This window comes from Zonotrichia albicollis, chromosome 2 (genome assembly GCF_047830755.1).
Source record: "Zonotrichia albicollis isolate bZonAlb1 chromosome 2, bZonAlb1.hap1, whole genome shotgun sequence".
NCBI classification, from domain to species: Eukaryota; Metazoa; Chordata; class Aves; order Passeriformes; family Passerellidae; genus Zonotrichia; species Zonotrichia albicollis.
In genome coordinates this window covers 98,813,680-98,830,749 of record NC_133820.1, presented here as the reverse complement: position 1 = coordinate 98,830,749, position 17,070 = coordinate 98,813,680, and the positions used below count along the sequence as shown (strand labels likewise).

At 36.5% G+C, this 17,070-nt stretch overlaps 1 protein-coding gene across 1 annotated transcript in view; it reads left to right on the top strand.

The window, feature by feature from the left end:
- The window catches only part of TSGA10 (testis specific 10), a 21,060-nt gene extending 3,990 nt beyond the window's left edge, over nt 1-17,070 (top strand). The window contains 14 exon segments of the mRNA XM_074536205.1: nt 33-3,220; nt 3,222-3,378; nt 4,111-4,290; nt 4,478-4,555; nt 6,972-6,991; nt 6,993-7,088; nt 8,501-8,596; nt 8,794-8,806; nt 10,540-10,644; nt 11,346-11,414; nt 12,972-12,975; nt 13,410-13,642; nt 15,938-16,140; nt 16,494-17,070. Coding sequence (XP_074392306.1) covers nt 3,174-3,220; nt 3,222-3,378; nt 4,111-4,290; nt 4,478-4,555; nt 6,972-6,991; nt 6,993-7,088; nt 8,501-8,596; nt 8,794-8,806; nt 10,540-10,644; nt 11,346-11,414; nt 12,972-12,975; nt 13,410-13,642; nt 15,938-16,140; nt 16,494-16,602 — 1,410 coding nt within the window. The 5' untranslated portion in view covers nt 33-3,173 and the 3' untranslated portion in view covers nt 16,603-17,070.

Sequence of the window (17,070 nt, the reverse complement as noted above, 5' to 3'; positions counted from 1 at the left end):
ATTTCTAACCTCTCATTTTGTTTTGCCTATAGAATTTCAGTCATATACACCTGTAGGAACAATATGATCATCTTGGAAAGCAAGAGTAAAGAGTAAAGAAAATAAAAGTGTAGAGATGTCATGCTTACTGGAAAGCTGTTTGGGTAAGCTGTTGTGCTGGTACTGAGCCAGAAGTCTGTGTGTAAATCACAGCTGCTTGGTTTCTGTCCTATAGAACTCCTGTCTCAAGGAAATCAGAGTCATAGAATAGTTTGTGTTGGAAGGGACCTTAAAGACCACTTAGTTCCAACTCCCCTTTCATTGACAGGGACACTTTTCACTAGACCAGGTTGCTCAGAGCTCCATCCAGCCTAATAGTGAATACCTCCAGATGTGGGGACTCCACAACCTTTTTAGGTGAACTCTTCCTCATCACCCTCCAAAGAAGTGAATTCTTCTGGAAAATGAACAATTCCTCCCTATTGTGTAGTTTAAACCTTCCCTCCTTCAGCTTAGGGTCATTCCCCCTTGTCCTATCACTACATTCCCTTGTGAAAAGTCCCTCTCCAGCCTTCTTTAATCTCCATTTAGGTACTGGAGTCTCCCTGGAGCCTTCTTTTTCCAGGCTGAACAATCCCAGCTCTCTCAGCCTGTCTTCATAGGAGAGATGCTCCAGCCCTCTGATCAGCTTAGTGGTCCATTGTCACAGACATATTTTCTGAAAAACCCTTTTGACAGGATTTTTTTCTCCTGAGAAGCTGAGAAGCCTCAGAGAAAAACAAAAACAATAATCTGCTGCTGTGGAATGCAACAGGTGCATCTTTGATTGGTCCATGTGAATTGTTTCTACTTGATGACCAATCACAGGTCCAGCTGTGTTGGGACTCTGGTCAGTCACAAGATTTTATTATCATTCCATTCCCTTCCTTGCTAGCCTTTTGATGAAATCCTTTCTTCTAATCTTTAATATAGTTTTAGTATATAATTTTCTTTTAATATAATATATATCATAAAATAATACAAATCAGCCTTCTGAAACATGGAGTGAAGATTCTCATCTCTTCCCTTGTCCTGGGACCCCTGTGAACGCCGCCACAGCCCTCCTGAGGACTTACCCCAACAGATCAGTGTCTTTCTTGAGCTGGGGGCTCCAGAGCTGGCTGCAGCACTCCAGGTGGGCAGAGTAGAGAGGGAGCAGCACCTCCTTCACCCTGCTAGGCACACCTCTTTTGCTGCAGCCCAGGGTGTGATTGGCCTTCTGGTCTGCAAGGCCACATTGCCAGCTCATGTTGGACTTCTTGTCCACCAGCACCCCATAGTCCTTCTCCCCATGGCTGCTCTCCATCCATTCTCCTCCCAGCCTGTGTCCATGTCACTGACAGATGTTGAATAGCACCACTGGTCTCCACCTGGGCATTGAGTCATTGGCCAGTTTGAGTGCAACAATCCATCTAATTCTTTATGCACAGAATGGTCCATCTGTGAATTCCATGTCTCTCCTGATTAGAGACAAGGACATTGTGCAGGACAGTGTCAAATGCCTTGCACAAGCCCAGGTAGATGATAGCAGTTGCTTTTTCCTCACCACTTACTTTACACCACTGCTGTAACCCTCTTGTAGAAGGCCTCCAAATTTGTTAGGCATGATTTGCCATGGTGAAATCATGTTGTGTGCCGCTAATTACTGTCACTGTGATATTTTATGAAAAATCTCTTCGCCAGGATTTTTCTCCTGAGAAGCCTCAGAAAAGAATGAAAACAATAATTATCTGATTGCTTGGAATGTGGTCTGGAGGTTGCTTACCAACAGGTGCATCTTTGATTGGTCTCATGTGAATTGTTTTTAATTAATAACCAATCCCAGTCCAGCTGTGTCAGACTCTCTGGTCAGTCATGGGTTTTTATGATCATTCCTTTCTAGCTTTCTGTTGTATCCTCTCTCTTTCTTTAGTATAGTAATGTAATGTAATGTAATACAATATGACATAACATAACATAACATAACATATCAGCCTTCTGAGAACTTGGAGTCGAATTCTCATCTCTCACCTCATCCTATGGACCCTCACAACAACACAACAAATTACCTCCTTATTTTCCACGTGTCATAGGATAGTGTCCAGGAGGATCTGCTCCATGATCTTGACAGGTACCAAGGCAAGAGTTACTGGCCTGTATTTCCCTGGGTCTTCCATATTTCTTTTCAAATCAGTGGTGAAATGTGTCACAGCAGTAAATTCTTACCACTGTATGGCAAGTGTAGTGTAAGTATATATTTTAGGATATATAAATATTATCATGTTTTCCAAAAAGTGCTCTTTCACTAGTTGGTAAAGGTAGTATTGTGAATGAGCAAATACTGTGTGTAAGTTTGAGTCCTCGATGCTCAGTGAGGTACTGAAGGTGCCAATTGCTGATTGCTGTGATCTGTTCCCTTCCCTAGGACTAGGGAAATGCACATAAGTGCAGAACTTGAGTGACTCTTTCAGAGAGAACAGTATATTAGGATGGGATTCACCTAATCTACACGATATGTCAGCAGTGATGATGACTGTAATAGATATCTAGGCTGTCTTTATCATCAGAGGTACTCCTAGGATGTGATTATTTAGTATGAATGCCAAAATCGATTGTAGGAATCAATTTCTAGAAATTACTCTTTGTAGTGACTCAAAATTACATTAGTTTGATCTTAAACAAGTGGGATTTGATGTGCAATTTTGGATTTCTGAATTGCAGTTTATCTTCAGAATCTGTTTTAGGCTCTTACATAACTTTCTGGATTTCAACAATACTTACTTGCACACTACTTTATTTCCATTGCAGAAATTCACCTTTCATGGACCTTAAACAAACATGGTGGCCTACTTTCTACCATATTTAAAAATTAATTAGATATTCCAGTAGAAATCTACCCTTGGTTTTGAACAGAAATATTTCAAGTTAATTAACATTTTGCTTTTATGTCCCTTTCTTTTCTGTTAGATACATATTAGAAGGACATTCGGGCATATTTGCAATATAACAAAAAAAGAAAAATACAGACATTCAAAAGTTACTTTAAAGTATTATATGGATATTTATTTTAATTAGATATCTGCTTCATCTTCATTTTAAAGAGCATATTTATCCATTTTACATTGAAGTATCAATAATCACAAAAGTTCTATTTCTCTGCATGCACTTTCTCATTGATGCTAATGCAGGTTATGTCACAAAGAGAATATGAAATAAAGCAAGGGTACCACCTTGAGGCATGATGCCTTTATTTAGTCACTGGAAAAGCACAGAGACCGCCATAAATGTGAGACTGAGAATTTGTTGTAGGCATTAGGAAACACATTCTCAAGTCCTAAGTACATCTCTACTTGTGGCAGCATAAAAAAATCATCCATCCAGGTGAGCTTGGGAAGTCACTCTGGAAGAGGAGGAATATATTTTTTAGAATATATCTCATGTTAAATTACTAAAGCTGCAACTACCAGGAAGAAAAACTAGTTGATTGTAAACAGAAGGATGCATAAAATGGGAATGGGCCAATAATAGAATTTTTCTAACCAGATATAATAAGAAAGTGTTTCAAGTTTTGTTTCTCTGCTTTAACACTGTATCACCATATTCTTTAAGGGAGTGATTTCTGATCCAGAAGTCTTGAAAATATTGAGAGAATGTGAAAAACTTGAGTCAACATGGAAAATAAATGAATGTCATGGCAGAAATTCATGGTAGCTTTAAAGTTTTAACAGCTGAGAGAGACAAAATTCTCAGTGTTTATGAACAGGTTGTATTATTTATATTTGTGTGATTAATTGAAATAACAAGGTAATGTGCAAGAAAAATAAATATTTTGTCTTCATATGAAAGAAAAAAGAAAGAATGCTAAGTATTTGTTTAAAAAATATTTTTAAAAAAAGTTATGGAAATTCTGTGATTTGAATCTGTCAGTTCAATACAAGTTTGTAAGTGCTGTCTTGAGTTAAAAATGCTTTCCTGAATCAAAGAATCTGTGCACAAATGATTTCTTCATCTTCGATATTACACAGTTCTGGGATGCTCTAGCCAGCCACAGGACCCAGTAATATATTGATTATCTAGTCCATGTTTCTGTTATTCTACTGTTTTCAAAGACAGGCACAGGAGGAGATTTCCCAGCTTTGTCAGGAAGTTATAAAGTGCCCCAGGACTCCTAAAAGCATCACTCCTGGGACAGCTCAAGCTGTATTAAGACACATGGAGCCAGAAAGGAGTACAGCACTGTCAGATTGCCGAAGGATGCCTACAGAATATGATAGCCTCAGGGAGCAGTTACAGGTTTGAGTCTGTCCCATTCCAACTCAGCCCCACCCCACAGGTTATTTAAACATGAAAACTACCTAGCAGTGTAATTAAAGTTGCTCAGGATTTATCTTCTGGTTCTGAAAATTAATTGCTTTACAAGTCTGTGGTGAGTTGAGACTTGTTTTATAAGGGGTTTTGTTGCTGCTGTTATTTGATAAAGATTTCCCAAGAAACTCCTTTTAATGAAAGGGCTCATTTGGAACAGAGAATTGAAGAGCTTTAAACTACTATTCACAATGTAAGGGAAAATAATTATTTATGGAATTGTAAATATAATACAGGTGATGTTATTGGTTAATCCTGCAGCACCAGCCAGACTGCTGTCAGGAAACAGGCTGAGAGCAGTGGATGTTATTTACCAAGACTTTCCCCTCTACTGTGCTCTGGAAAGGCACCACCTGGAGAGCTGTGTCCAGCTCTGGGGTCTCCACCATGATGATGCCATGGACCTGTTGGAGTAAACCCAGAGGCGGCCATGAAGGTGATCAGAGTGGGCTGGAGCACCTCTCCTACAAAGACAGGCTGAGAGAGTTGGGGTTGTGCAGCCTGGGAAGACTTCAGAGACATCTTTTGGCACCTTCCTGTACCTGAAGGGGACCAGCAAGAGAGCTGGGGAGGGGGTTTTCACATGAACATGTAGTGACAGGGCGAGGAGAATGGTTTTAAAAACTGGAAGACAACAGGTTTAGATTAGATACAAGTTAGAAATTTGTGACTGTGAGGGTGGTGAGGAACAGGTTGCCCAGAGAAGTTGCTCCATCCCTGGAAGTGCTCAAGACTAGTCTGGATGGAGCACTCAGCAACCTGATGTGATGGAAGGTGTCCCTGCCCATTGCAGGGGGTGTGGAACAAGATGGTCTTTAAAGTCCTTTCCAACTAAAACCATTCTGTGATTCTGTGATTTTAAGACTGTACCAAGCTTTGTCAGATTTACCCACAGTGATCTTATATCCAGGTGAGGATTGGCTTGTTTCACCTGGAGTAGAAGTGGCTTAAGAGGGACATAAGTCCTACCTGCCAGTAGGTATGACATCAAGGAGTCATAAACAGGCTTTTTACTGCAGTGCTTGGTGGAAAGATGAGCAACAATGGGCATCCACTGAAGCCAGAAGGGTTCAGGCTGAATACAAAGAGATATTTGCTTCTCATGAGGGCAATTGAGCAGTCCCCAGGCTTGGAGATTTTCAACACTGGACTGGACAAAGTGCTGAGCCGCCCGACCTCAGAACTGGCTCTGCTTTGATCAGGGGTTTAGATTAGAGACCTGGAGTCTATTTAAATGTGAATTATCTTATGACTGTGCATTACTAAGACCTGATGCTTCAAAGCTAAATGTAATTGCACTCTTCTGGCAAGTCGTATTTAATAGGGTTTAAGTTACTTGTGTGTGCAATTGTTAGCTAACAAATGGCACTAAAATAGAAAATGGAAACATTAATATAATGAATATAAATCCTAAATTTACTTACAGTCTTGGTCGAACTTTATTTTAAAATAAATTAACATTGATTTCTGCAGTATATCTTTCTTCTAGATCTTATGGTTATAAATTCTGGTTTATCTTCCTTTTCTGCCTCAGCCTTCTAAAATCCCGCCAAGCTTATAAATATAATACCACAGTTCATAATATTAAATAGAGTGCATCTGATATTAAGGATACACTGTAGGCTGAAATAGCTCTGAGTAGTAAATTAACTTTAATCACACGCCTACATGTGACGTGTAATGATATTGGGAGTCCTGTTTTAGGTACATCATCTTATTTCTCCAGTTCTTTTGGTACCCTTTGAGAGCAATACATCAACATGAGATTTACGGCACTAGTACTGAAGAAGCTACTGTATAGCAGAGGCTTACAGACTTGTTCTTTAGAGGCCTGACCTTTGATTGTAGTAACACAGAAATTAGTACTGAAAAAATTGGTAAAGGAAGAGAGGGATGAGGTGAGAGTTTTTGTACTTTAAAATATGTGTTTCAAATAATTTAGAAAGGACAATCCTTTGAATTGGATCCAATAATGTTAAGTGTAAGCATTTTAATAAAAATATAGAGGTTTCTTTAGACTGAAGATTTCAAACCGGCTTTGTTGGAGCCTGTGAAGGAGGCTTTGGATCTGTTCTTTGTTTTAGCTACAGACCTGAAGGCCTCGTGGTGGGAACTGGTGCTTTACATGGTGCTTTATGCAAGTGTTTTACAGTGATTTCTCTACCTGGTTATTGACATAAGCATGTAATTTAATTGAGACCTAAAGCCATTATTGGTAATGTTGTGTCCCAAACCATGATTTCTCCCTTCATACACTCATAATAATGTTTTCTTTCATGTTAATTTGCACTGAAAACTTTTAATGTTGATCAATGGCAAACATTTTTGCTCTTGAGCATTGTTACCAACCAAAAATGTATGTGAAAAAATGAAAATATTCCCAGAGATCTAAAAGATGGGAAATCAATTTGCCTTCAAAGGATATGAAAGTCACATTTCAGATGTTTGCCAACTATTTTCAGTAAACAGATAGTTGAGTAAATGAGATACTTGGACATTTCTTCTTCAGCAAAAGATTTGTGCTAAAAACAGAGTAAAAATTGAAATAAATTCTATAAATCAGGTCTTTTTTTTTTTTTCCAGCTGTTAGTGTTTGATTATATTTGTAGTTAGATAGTGAACAGTTAGAACATGTCTACAGTGTCACTGATGAAAGACACCATTGATTCTCTGGAAACTGAGATTAAAAGCTTGACAAGAAAAGACTGGATTCTGAAACTGAGTGAGTTAACAGGAAGCTGAATGTGCTTCTCTTAGGTAAGTAAAAGAATGTAATTGCATTAATTTGACTGGTAACACCAGCCTATGTCCTGCCACAGCGGGCCCCTGACCAGTAATAATTTGCATTGACTCCATGATTCTCAGAAGGCTGATCAATTTCTTTATTATTCTATTTGTGTTAAAAACCCATTGCTTTTACAGACAGTTACAATACACCTGAACCTAATTGGTCCTCCAATCTAAACACCATCACCATTGGCTAATTGAGAAACCACCCTTTGATAAACAAATCTCCACAACACATTCCACGTGTTCACAACAGGTGCAGCAAGTGAAGGTAAGAATTGTTTCTCATTCTTTTCTCTGATCTTCTCACAGCCTTTCCCACCTGGGAAACTTGTGTGCTGCTCTCTGTAGCCAGAGAGCTGCTGCCACACCTATGTTCACTGGTTTTTGTAACTTTTGTAAGGGAAAGAAATTTATGAAAGCTGCTTATGAGCTATCATTCATTTTGGAATGAAATTGTTTTCTTCATTGCTTATTTATATGTAAATGCCCTTGTCTTATTGGTATGATGATATGGTGGAAACCACTTTCAGTGAAAAAGTAAAATTCATTTAATTTAGAGTTAGGAGCTTTTTATTAGAAACTACGTGGATTGATGGTTTTGGTAAATATCATATGAAATGAATAATTTTATTTTAATTTTTTTAAAAATAAAAATAGGTAAACACGCATAAACTAGTAAACGTTGTGTTAGTTTTAAAGACCCATTTCTTATTCTTGCAGCCTTTTCATGAGAGGAAATAAAACTGAATCTTTGTGTAGGGCTTATTGTCTGCTGCTCAACAGAGCTCCCAGTCACATTCAGAAGCATATTGGGACTAGACTCGATCAAACCCTTTAGGGAATAAAAAATATGTCAGTGAGTGCTGCTTTATAATAAATTGTCAGATTTATGAACACTGTTGAATTGTTGAAAACTAGGTGCTGCTACTGAAAGATCTTTTTCCTTACATCCCCAAACCAAACTGATGATTCTTTTCAGTTTGTTGAGCAGTGCGAGAATCATGAATATTACTACATTTGAACAGATCTATTGGTTATAATTTGAAACAGGTCAGGCATTCAAATGGATGTCTCAGGGGATGGTTTTTATTTTTATTATTTTTGTGACTTTCTTATAATCACCTGTTGCAAAGAATTCTTCTTACTTTTCTGTAATCCTTTAGACAGTTATTCACTTACACAATTTAATACACTGAGATTAAAGTTAACATTAATAAAATATTCCAAACAGTCTAAAATAGAAAAATCTCAAATTTTTCCTATCTTCTACAATTTTTGTGACCTTTCTAAAAGAAAAAATAGTATATCAGTGTCTGTATTCTCCTGTTTAATGTTTCTGCTTTTCCAGTTTATTGAATGAAAAGACTGAACTGAGTGTTTCAGAGATTCAGTGAAGCCTTGTGAAGAAAAAACTTGAAATGCAACTTAGCCAAGAGAAAATGATGCATTTAGATTAAAAAACTGGTGAGTGACAATAGGCTAATTTTCATATTCTGCAGTAATTTTTTTTTTATGAGTTGAAAGAAAAGGCATTGAATGCAAATAAATAAATATACTTCTGAAAGTTTTAACATTTTGAATGCAAAACTCTTGTTTTCTTTCATTATTGAAAGCTTTTTGCATTTTAAAATTGTGTGACAGAGCTCTGGCAAGTGTAAGTTTCAGTGACAACACATATTGTATTTATGTTTCTTCAAGAGTTACTTTTGGATAGAAGATACTTGAAATAGTGGTTTATAATACAGCCTTACATTATCTACTGTGTTATTTATCTCTGTGCAGTTCCTGGTGAAAGTAGTTAAAATATTTATAGTGTCATCTCATGCACACACAATACTCCAGCACTGATGTGTTTTCCAGGCAGCAAGAAATGTATCTTAATACATGCAGGACTTCATCACTTATCTAGGTGATGTGAGTTTTCTTCTTTTTCTGCAGCTTCTTGCCTTCTTTTGGGTTTTTCAGTACTTGATCTGTGAACTTGCTCTACTGTTCACTTGACTTTCTCTTCCTCTAGAAATGCTACTCAGTTTTAAAGGAGCAAATTAACTGTGCCTGATGTCAGGTACATAGAACTTTTAAGTCATTAAGAGTCCCTTTTGAGTGAAGAAAAGTCCTCCAGGAGACCCCACCCCAGTTTTTAAAGTGATTAATTTTACCTCTCCCCCTTCATTATGGATTTAGGGATTTGGATCAAGTGTTTAATTCTTAGGTGAGACCAAAAGTTAGGTGAGACCACTTGCATTCTAAATAACTTTTCTCCCAGACATACTAATTTTTTGCCTTAAGTGCCCTCCTGGAAACAGTGAGGTTGGTAGTGGCTTTGACTGCCAAAGGTTCATCAGGGAATCACAATTTCACCTTCTCTTGGAATCACACTTTATAAGGATGATGTCAGCTGGTACGAAATGCAGCTTCCTGTGCTCCCAGTTACTTCTGAAAGGTTCACGGTTTTCTTTGCAATACTTGAATACTTGTTGAAGCAGTGGGAAACAAAAAAGTCTTGGTGTCATAGGATGAAGTACTTTTTAGTAGAATTGCCTCTGGAATATGTATTGGCTCCTCCAGGCCCTTCGATTAATTGAGGTGATACTCCAAATATTTAAAGTATTATCATTTCTTTGCTTGGGTTTACTGGAAAGTTTCCAGAACAACTTTCTCAGTAGCTCACAGCATTTTTGCAACAGGAATAGGGGTTTCTCCATAGAGGCTTCCCCACACTACCACCCCTTCCCCCAGTTCTTACAGCTGAATTCTCCCAGCAATTTTGCACAGAAGAAATTTCTGAACTGTGCAGTTGAAGACAGCCTTTCTGCAGCTCTTTTCCCTTCTTCTGTTCACTTTCTCAAGCAATAGTTCTCAGAAGTTTTGTGTCTGTTCTCCCAATACTTGTGGCTTTATTTCTCCTGATTGGGAGATAACCACTTGATTAATTACTGTGTAAGCAATTACATAATAATTAAATTACTTAATTTTTATTTGTCTTCTACTTTAAAAAATATAGGCTTTTTAAAAACTGTAATGTAAAAAGAAATGGAATTGATTGAGCTCTGCTTGTTAAATGGGACAGGCTGGTTTTTTTATGACAATCTAGATGCTAAATAAACCATCTGTTTTTTTTTTATTTTTAACTGTAACATTCCTTTACAGACATTTTTCTTCTTTATAAGAAGATTTAGCGTTATTTATAAGTAAAAAATATTTTTCACAAATGAAAAAATTTGGTTTATAAAAATACACATAATTTACATTTCATATAGCCTTTAAACACCAGTTAATAAAGCTACAGATCTTAATAAAGCCGTAGATCTTAGATACACACTAATTATTATTTTTTAAGGTACAAGCAGTATACCTAATCCTTATGGAAAAGACTTTTCTTCATAGGTACTATATAAAAAACTAGCAAAGTACCAAACTGAGCTTGATAATATAAAGTTGAAAGCCCAGAGTTCAAACAGAGATATTTTCAGGATGAAGCATGTGCTCAAAGTCTAAAATGAGTATACAAATTAAAACTGTTTTTACCAAAAAATTAAATTTTTAGATATCTCTATAGAAGAATTAGCTTCCAAACCAAAACTCATTTGCATTCCCTTAATTTGGTTTTAGTAGTTTGGACACATTTTCATGATTGCTTTTCCAGTGCAAAATTGATGTAGAATATTTCACTGTGGTTTTATACATATATATAGATAGATATATAGATATATATCTATATATATATATATATATAAAGCACACAGGTGTGTGTGTGTATTGAGCTTAAAAAATCAGACAGGAAATAATAGATAAACTTGGAACTCTTTATTTTAATCCTATAATATAATAAAAAAAATTACTATACTATATTGCTATACCTTGTATGTCTAATGTTAACCTAACCATTCTTAACAGATGTCTATTGATCATTAAAATGTGCTCATCTTGGACAAAACTCTGGTTTATGAGAAGTCTCTCAATATTTTCACCAAATGGCAGAATTTTCAGTGGAAAGAGTATATCCAATACCATATCTGTAGGTCTATAAATATCCCTATTTTTTGGAGCTTACTGTAAATTATTAAATAAATAAGCTTTATGTGTTTGGAGAGAGAACTGTGAGCTCTTATCACAAAGCCTGTGATCAAGGAGAAAGTTGGGAAAGCAAAATGCCATGAAGCAGAAACAGGCTTTTCCTGTTAGACTGGCAGAGATCAGTGCAGTCTGAGAGCCACAGCTGGAAAGGGAAAATAGAGTCCCTTGAAACACAGATGGAGCAAGTGAGTTGAAATCATTCTTTCCATAGTTCACCCTTGAAATGGTCTGGTAGTATTTAAAAATTACGTTTAATGCCACTTCTATTTCAGGGAGATTTTCCACCATGAACTGTATGCATTTTACTTTATATATGATTAGAATTCCACTAGTCACATTGGGGGAAAAAAAAATTCAAGGAAAATAAAAAATTTAAATGCTCTATTGGTTGGAATCACTGAAGGCATAAAGTCATACACAACTCCACTCAGCGTACCTGAATCATTTCAAGTACTTTGTCACCCGTCACATTCCTGTCCCTGGTCTTTTTGCTTTGAGCTCCTTAGCCTTCTTTCCACTGCTTTAGATGTCCCAAAGAGCCTCTTCCCACTTGAAGATCTGAAGAATTTTAAGAAAAATTCATAGCTTGGCTTTGGAAATGCGTTGTGAGCACATAAACATGGTTTGGGGGCTCTCCAGTTTTTGTTGCAGATTATGTCTGCTTCCTGAACATCACATAAGCTGCTGAGGGCTATCGGTGATAATTTTTGCCCAACATCCTGGAGGAATGATGAGGAGGACTCCATCTTATCAGAAGGCTAATTAATTAATTTATTATACTATCTTATTCTGTATTATATTACATTACATCTAAACTGAATCTGCCAAGCACTCAACTGCACAGCATCTTGTGAGTGTCAGTCAACAGTCCCAACAAACACACAGATTCAATTGGTCAGTGAATCAAAACACTCACACCAGAATCCAGTTATCAATTCCCTTCAGGTAAGCAATCTTCCACAATGCATTCCACTTGTGAACAATACAGGAGCAGTAAATGAGATAGGAATTGTTTTGATCATTCTTTTCTCTGCTTCTCTTACTGCTTCTCTCAGGTTCAGAGAATGTGAATCCCACAGAAGGCTACTCAAGAATATTAGATCCTCTAGAGGAACCAAACTGTTGTTGTGCATAAAGTGGATGAGAACACAGCAATAGCAAAACAGCACAGGAGGGTGGTGTGGCAGAATTTAGAATTCCTTGAAGATATAATAAAGCTGGTACATGGTTCTGGTTTGTCCAACAAGCCTGAAACCAGCAGACATTTCATCCTTCTAATCCCTCCCACATGCCTGCTATTAAGTGTAGAAATAAATAGGCCTCTTCATGAGCACTATGTCAACACACTGGGTCAATTCCAAATGTCATATTCCAGTTCATACAGTTTCATGCAAGGCAAGTATCTACACAAGTTTTTATTCAACAATCTTAATGTGCTCAGCAGTGCTCTGTGTTCCTTGTGCTTTTTTTTATGTGGTGAGACAGAGCTAGAATTAATGTGATGTGCTCCCATAAAATAATCTCTTTGGATGTCATTTCTAGTAAATCCTTCAAGCAAATCACAGTGCCTTACCTCTCACTTTGCTCTGTTAACCTCCCACACTCATTCTGCCACCCACTGAAACTTAAGGAGTTTAAAGTGGCTGACCAGGAATATCACTGGGTAAAGTACAGGCATTTTTCAAAAAGGAAAAACCTAGGTTATGTTAATTTGAAATGTACAAAATTCTTAATGTTTTTAGTCAGGTCTGCTGCTGCTGCCTTGTGTACTCCACCTTAATGTGACTCTCTCATCTCTTAGTCATGCCTGAATTTACAGGTGACAGGAGTATAAATATGAGTGACAGAATCTCTGCATCCACAGATCATGTACATACAAAACCTAATTTTATTGCTGAAATGAGAAGATCTCATCTGAAAATAAAATGCGGTCCATGGCAGAATTTTCAACCTTATTAATTCTGCGAAAGGAGTAGAATTCTAAGAATAGTTTAAAATGCCAGAAGATAATTTTGCTGTCAGAAGCAAGAACTCCTCTAATTTTTGTATACAGGAGTTATTTAAAGAAATAACTCCAAAGTTTACTGTAGAATGAATTACTGCAGCCTCCTAAAATTTGCCACAATTACATAGAGATATTTTGTAGGATTTTGGAAGCTGATTTAATTTTTTTTTTGTAGAGTTTTATATTGCATTGCTGTATCATTTAACAACAGAAGCAGCATACAAGTCTCCTGTTTTTGCCTTAAGCAAGTCTTTTGTGAAAATGGGCAGGGGGCCTCAAAATATACCTTAGGAGAGAGTCTCTGTACTTGAAAATGCCACATCTACACCAGAACTTTGCATTAAAGTAGATGCAATCAAAGAACTATTAAATTAGCATTTCATTTCCACAGCAGAGACGGTAGAAAGGGTATGTAAAATATATTAGAAAAATAAGTTTATGTTAATATTACACTTAAGGGATCCAAATATACTTTAGGATTATGAATGATCACTTTTGCAATTTTTTCAGTGTTTAATTTGGCTTTTCTCAGGGGCTTACTCTTCAAAGGGGGTATGAGTTGAACACTTTTTGAAAAGGACACTGCTTTACTGCTTTGCAGGGTTTTACTATGAACACTCAAAAGTCAGGGCTAAAAATTACTGTTGTTTTCAAGAAAGATATCTTGGATTTTACATCTAGTCACTAGGTAAGCAGAATAGCTGAAGCTGTTTGTTAGCAAGGAAACTTGGTGTAGACTTTAAAATTATTGACTAATTTAGGAAGTACCAATATCTTTAATATTTTCTTAATTTCCCTCGGAAATCAGTTTTTGTTGACTTGATTTTTACATAAAATACAAAATTATTATGTGATACGTTTTTTAAAATTCAGTTTGGATAAACTTTGAAAAGTTGTTCATACACACTCAGATTATTCAGGTATTTTCAGTATGATTCTATTACTGACCTGTCCATCCTGTGCTCCAGCTGAGATAATTTCTCATTCCTTATAGGCTTCCAGCAGTCTCCTTAAACCTTTATGCCATTTGGAAGCAGAGTGGGTAAAGCTGCTGTTTGCAGTTGGTTATGCATTCCAGCCAAATGTGTGTGATGTTTTTTGTATCCTTGTGAAATCCTCTGTGATTCTCTTGATATGAAAGAGTTCCAGCACAAGACATTTATCTGAAACTTCATGAGATCTAATATGGCTAAGCCTCCCTGGATCCTTCTGTGAAGGGGATTACTGGGACTGTGGAGAACAGCAACAGTTTCAGGAAAGAAAACTGCAGAAATGCAGTTGGAGAGTTGGAGAAAAGTCAGAAGTTTGGAAATTTTCACTAATTTTTCTGTATCTTTCAACCAGTAGTCTTTCATTAGCCATGTATAACCTTCAGATAAGGCTCTTGCTTTACACAGCATTCCAGCACAGAATCTACATTATTAGATTTCAACATATTTCTATTCAGAAGTGAAAACTAAACCTGATTCTGAATAATGTTGTTCTCTCAATGTTTCTAATACTGTTTATTTTCCTGTATCTTCTTCTGTCTACAGTTTTCAGTGTTCTTATTTTCTGAAATACAAATGTAGAATATCAAAACTTTCTCTGCAAAGGAAGTAGATTTTTGAGTGACATAGAAAATGGGATCTTTCAGAATGAAGGAACCTTTCAGTTTATTTTGGTAAAAAAAAAAAAGACTTTTGTTTTGATAAGTGACAAATGCTTTTTTCTTGCCTTTATCTTTCTTTTTTCTTTTTGTCCTCCCTTCTGTTGGCCTGTGATCTTAGTTCTTCCTCCTTTGAACACATAAATGGTTATCTTCTGAAATTTCTGAGAAATGTGCTGTAGAGGTGGAGAGTTTGTTAAGATGTCCCAGTTCATAGATTTCCCATGGCCTTTGGATGAGCATTATTGTGCTTAATGTAAACTAGGCTTGAGTAAAATACAGATAAAAGTGTTGCAGCACCCCAGACTCAGTTAGTCAGACTATAATGCATACATGAAAAGATGAAGAGAAAATAGCATCCAGTTTACTTATACTAAGATTGAATCAGGCAGTTTTCTTTGTCTCTGTAGCTGACCCAATACTGATTTTCCTGATTCTCAGCCTCTGGAATTATTTTTTAATGTGTGTTTGTAGCTATGTCTCAGATATGTCCATTGTTCCCTCTACAGTAAAATATACTAGGTTTTTGGGTATTCTTTTTTAGGTTCCTCAAAGATATATAGATATTTAATCTCTTTGATTGGGTTTTATTAATTTTCCCTTTCCCCCCAGTTTATTCTTGATGCTCCTGTAAGTAAAATAAGTTTAATTTCACACTGCTGGTGATGCTGGTACCAGTTTGCAGTATCACATGTTATTTCCTGTGTGCAAACAGTTAATCAATAGCTTCTTGCCTCAACAAAATGTGAAACTTCCTTCCTCTTCATTAATGATTCTGTCTACAGAATCCATTGATCTGTCTATTTCATAGCATTTTCGCATTTGTATCAAGTATATTTATATTAAGATATATACATTGGATTATTTTATAAATCTCTCAGAAGATTTTGACTGGGAAAATATAAAACTAACCACCCATCTTGCAGTGAAAACGAATTTTGTCATTGATCCCAGACTTCCTTTTTGAATTATCATCTTTTTTTTTAAAGATTACCCCAATAGAATGACAGTAAGCTTGATAGGCATACAGCTGAAACTTTAAAATCTTTGTTTTTCTGCAGAGCAAGTGTGAATCAAACCATTCTGAAACAGAACTGCTGAGAAAACAACCGGGAAATGAAAAAGCATCTATGAAAAACCTGGAATCTTCTCTTGTGTCCAATTGTGAGAAGGAATTTCAGTCACAGAGAGCAAACCAAGAGAAAGTCTCTGAAATTCAGGTTCACAAGGAACAGCTTGCTTTAGTAGAAAATAATCTGTGAGTAAATGACCAGGAGAGTATTGCAGTTTTCCCCATAATTTCCAAGTTTATTTAAACAGAGGTAGTTTTATATCTAGCTGCATTTTCAAATGGCCAATGTGCCTTGACTATATTAATAGCAGAAGATACCAAGAACCTCCTTTGGATTTCCTCAGTTAAACCCTAATAAACTCTTCTTCATAGTTTTATATTTTGCTCCAAAAAAATGTTCCTAATCTCATTTGCATAGTATAGCTGCCCTTTTGATTTTGAATAATTGCATGTTGCTACACGCTTGGAGAATTACAGTTGCTATCTAATTAATGTGTATGGGCTTCAGAGTGCTGTGCAGAATCAAGATTTTACCTCAGAAACAGAGCAGCTCAGTTAGAGTCAGAACTGGATATCACCAAAACACAGCTGGGGACTGAGCACTCTGATAGGCAAGTATATGTTTTGTATTGTGCTTCCTGCAGCTAATTGGGGTGAAATGCAGTATAGTGCTCAGACTTAGGCTAATTAGTCAGATAAACAACAAAGTTTGGGTTTACACTGCTCTACATCTCCTATGTGTTCAGAGACTATTCATGTCACTAAATTTAGTCTGTTCAGCTGTTACACATGCTGTCTAAATTAGTTATGTAGGTTGCATGTGTAGCCAACAGAATGAGACAGAGAGATTAACTATCTTCTGGAATAGCCTGGTTTAGGATGAGGCAGGTCACTTTCCATCTCTCTTCACTCATTTATACTGATGCCTGCCTTGATTTATAGTGAAAATCCAGGTGAATAGTCATTTATACAGGTGCTCTATATCCTACTGGTTCTCTGCACCTCTGGAATGATTTTTGCCTGTACCAACCCCATTTTCCCAGGTACTACTTGAATATGGATGATTCCCAAATGGCAGTATGACAATTATATATATATTATATATATATTTTTAAT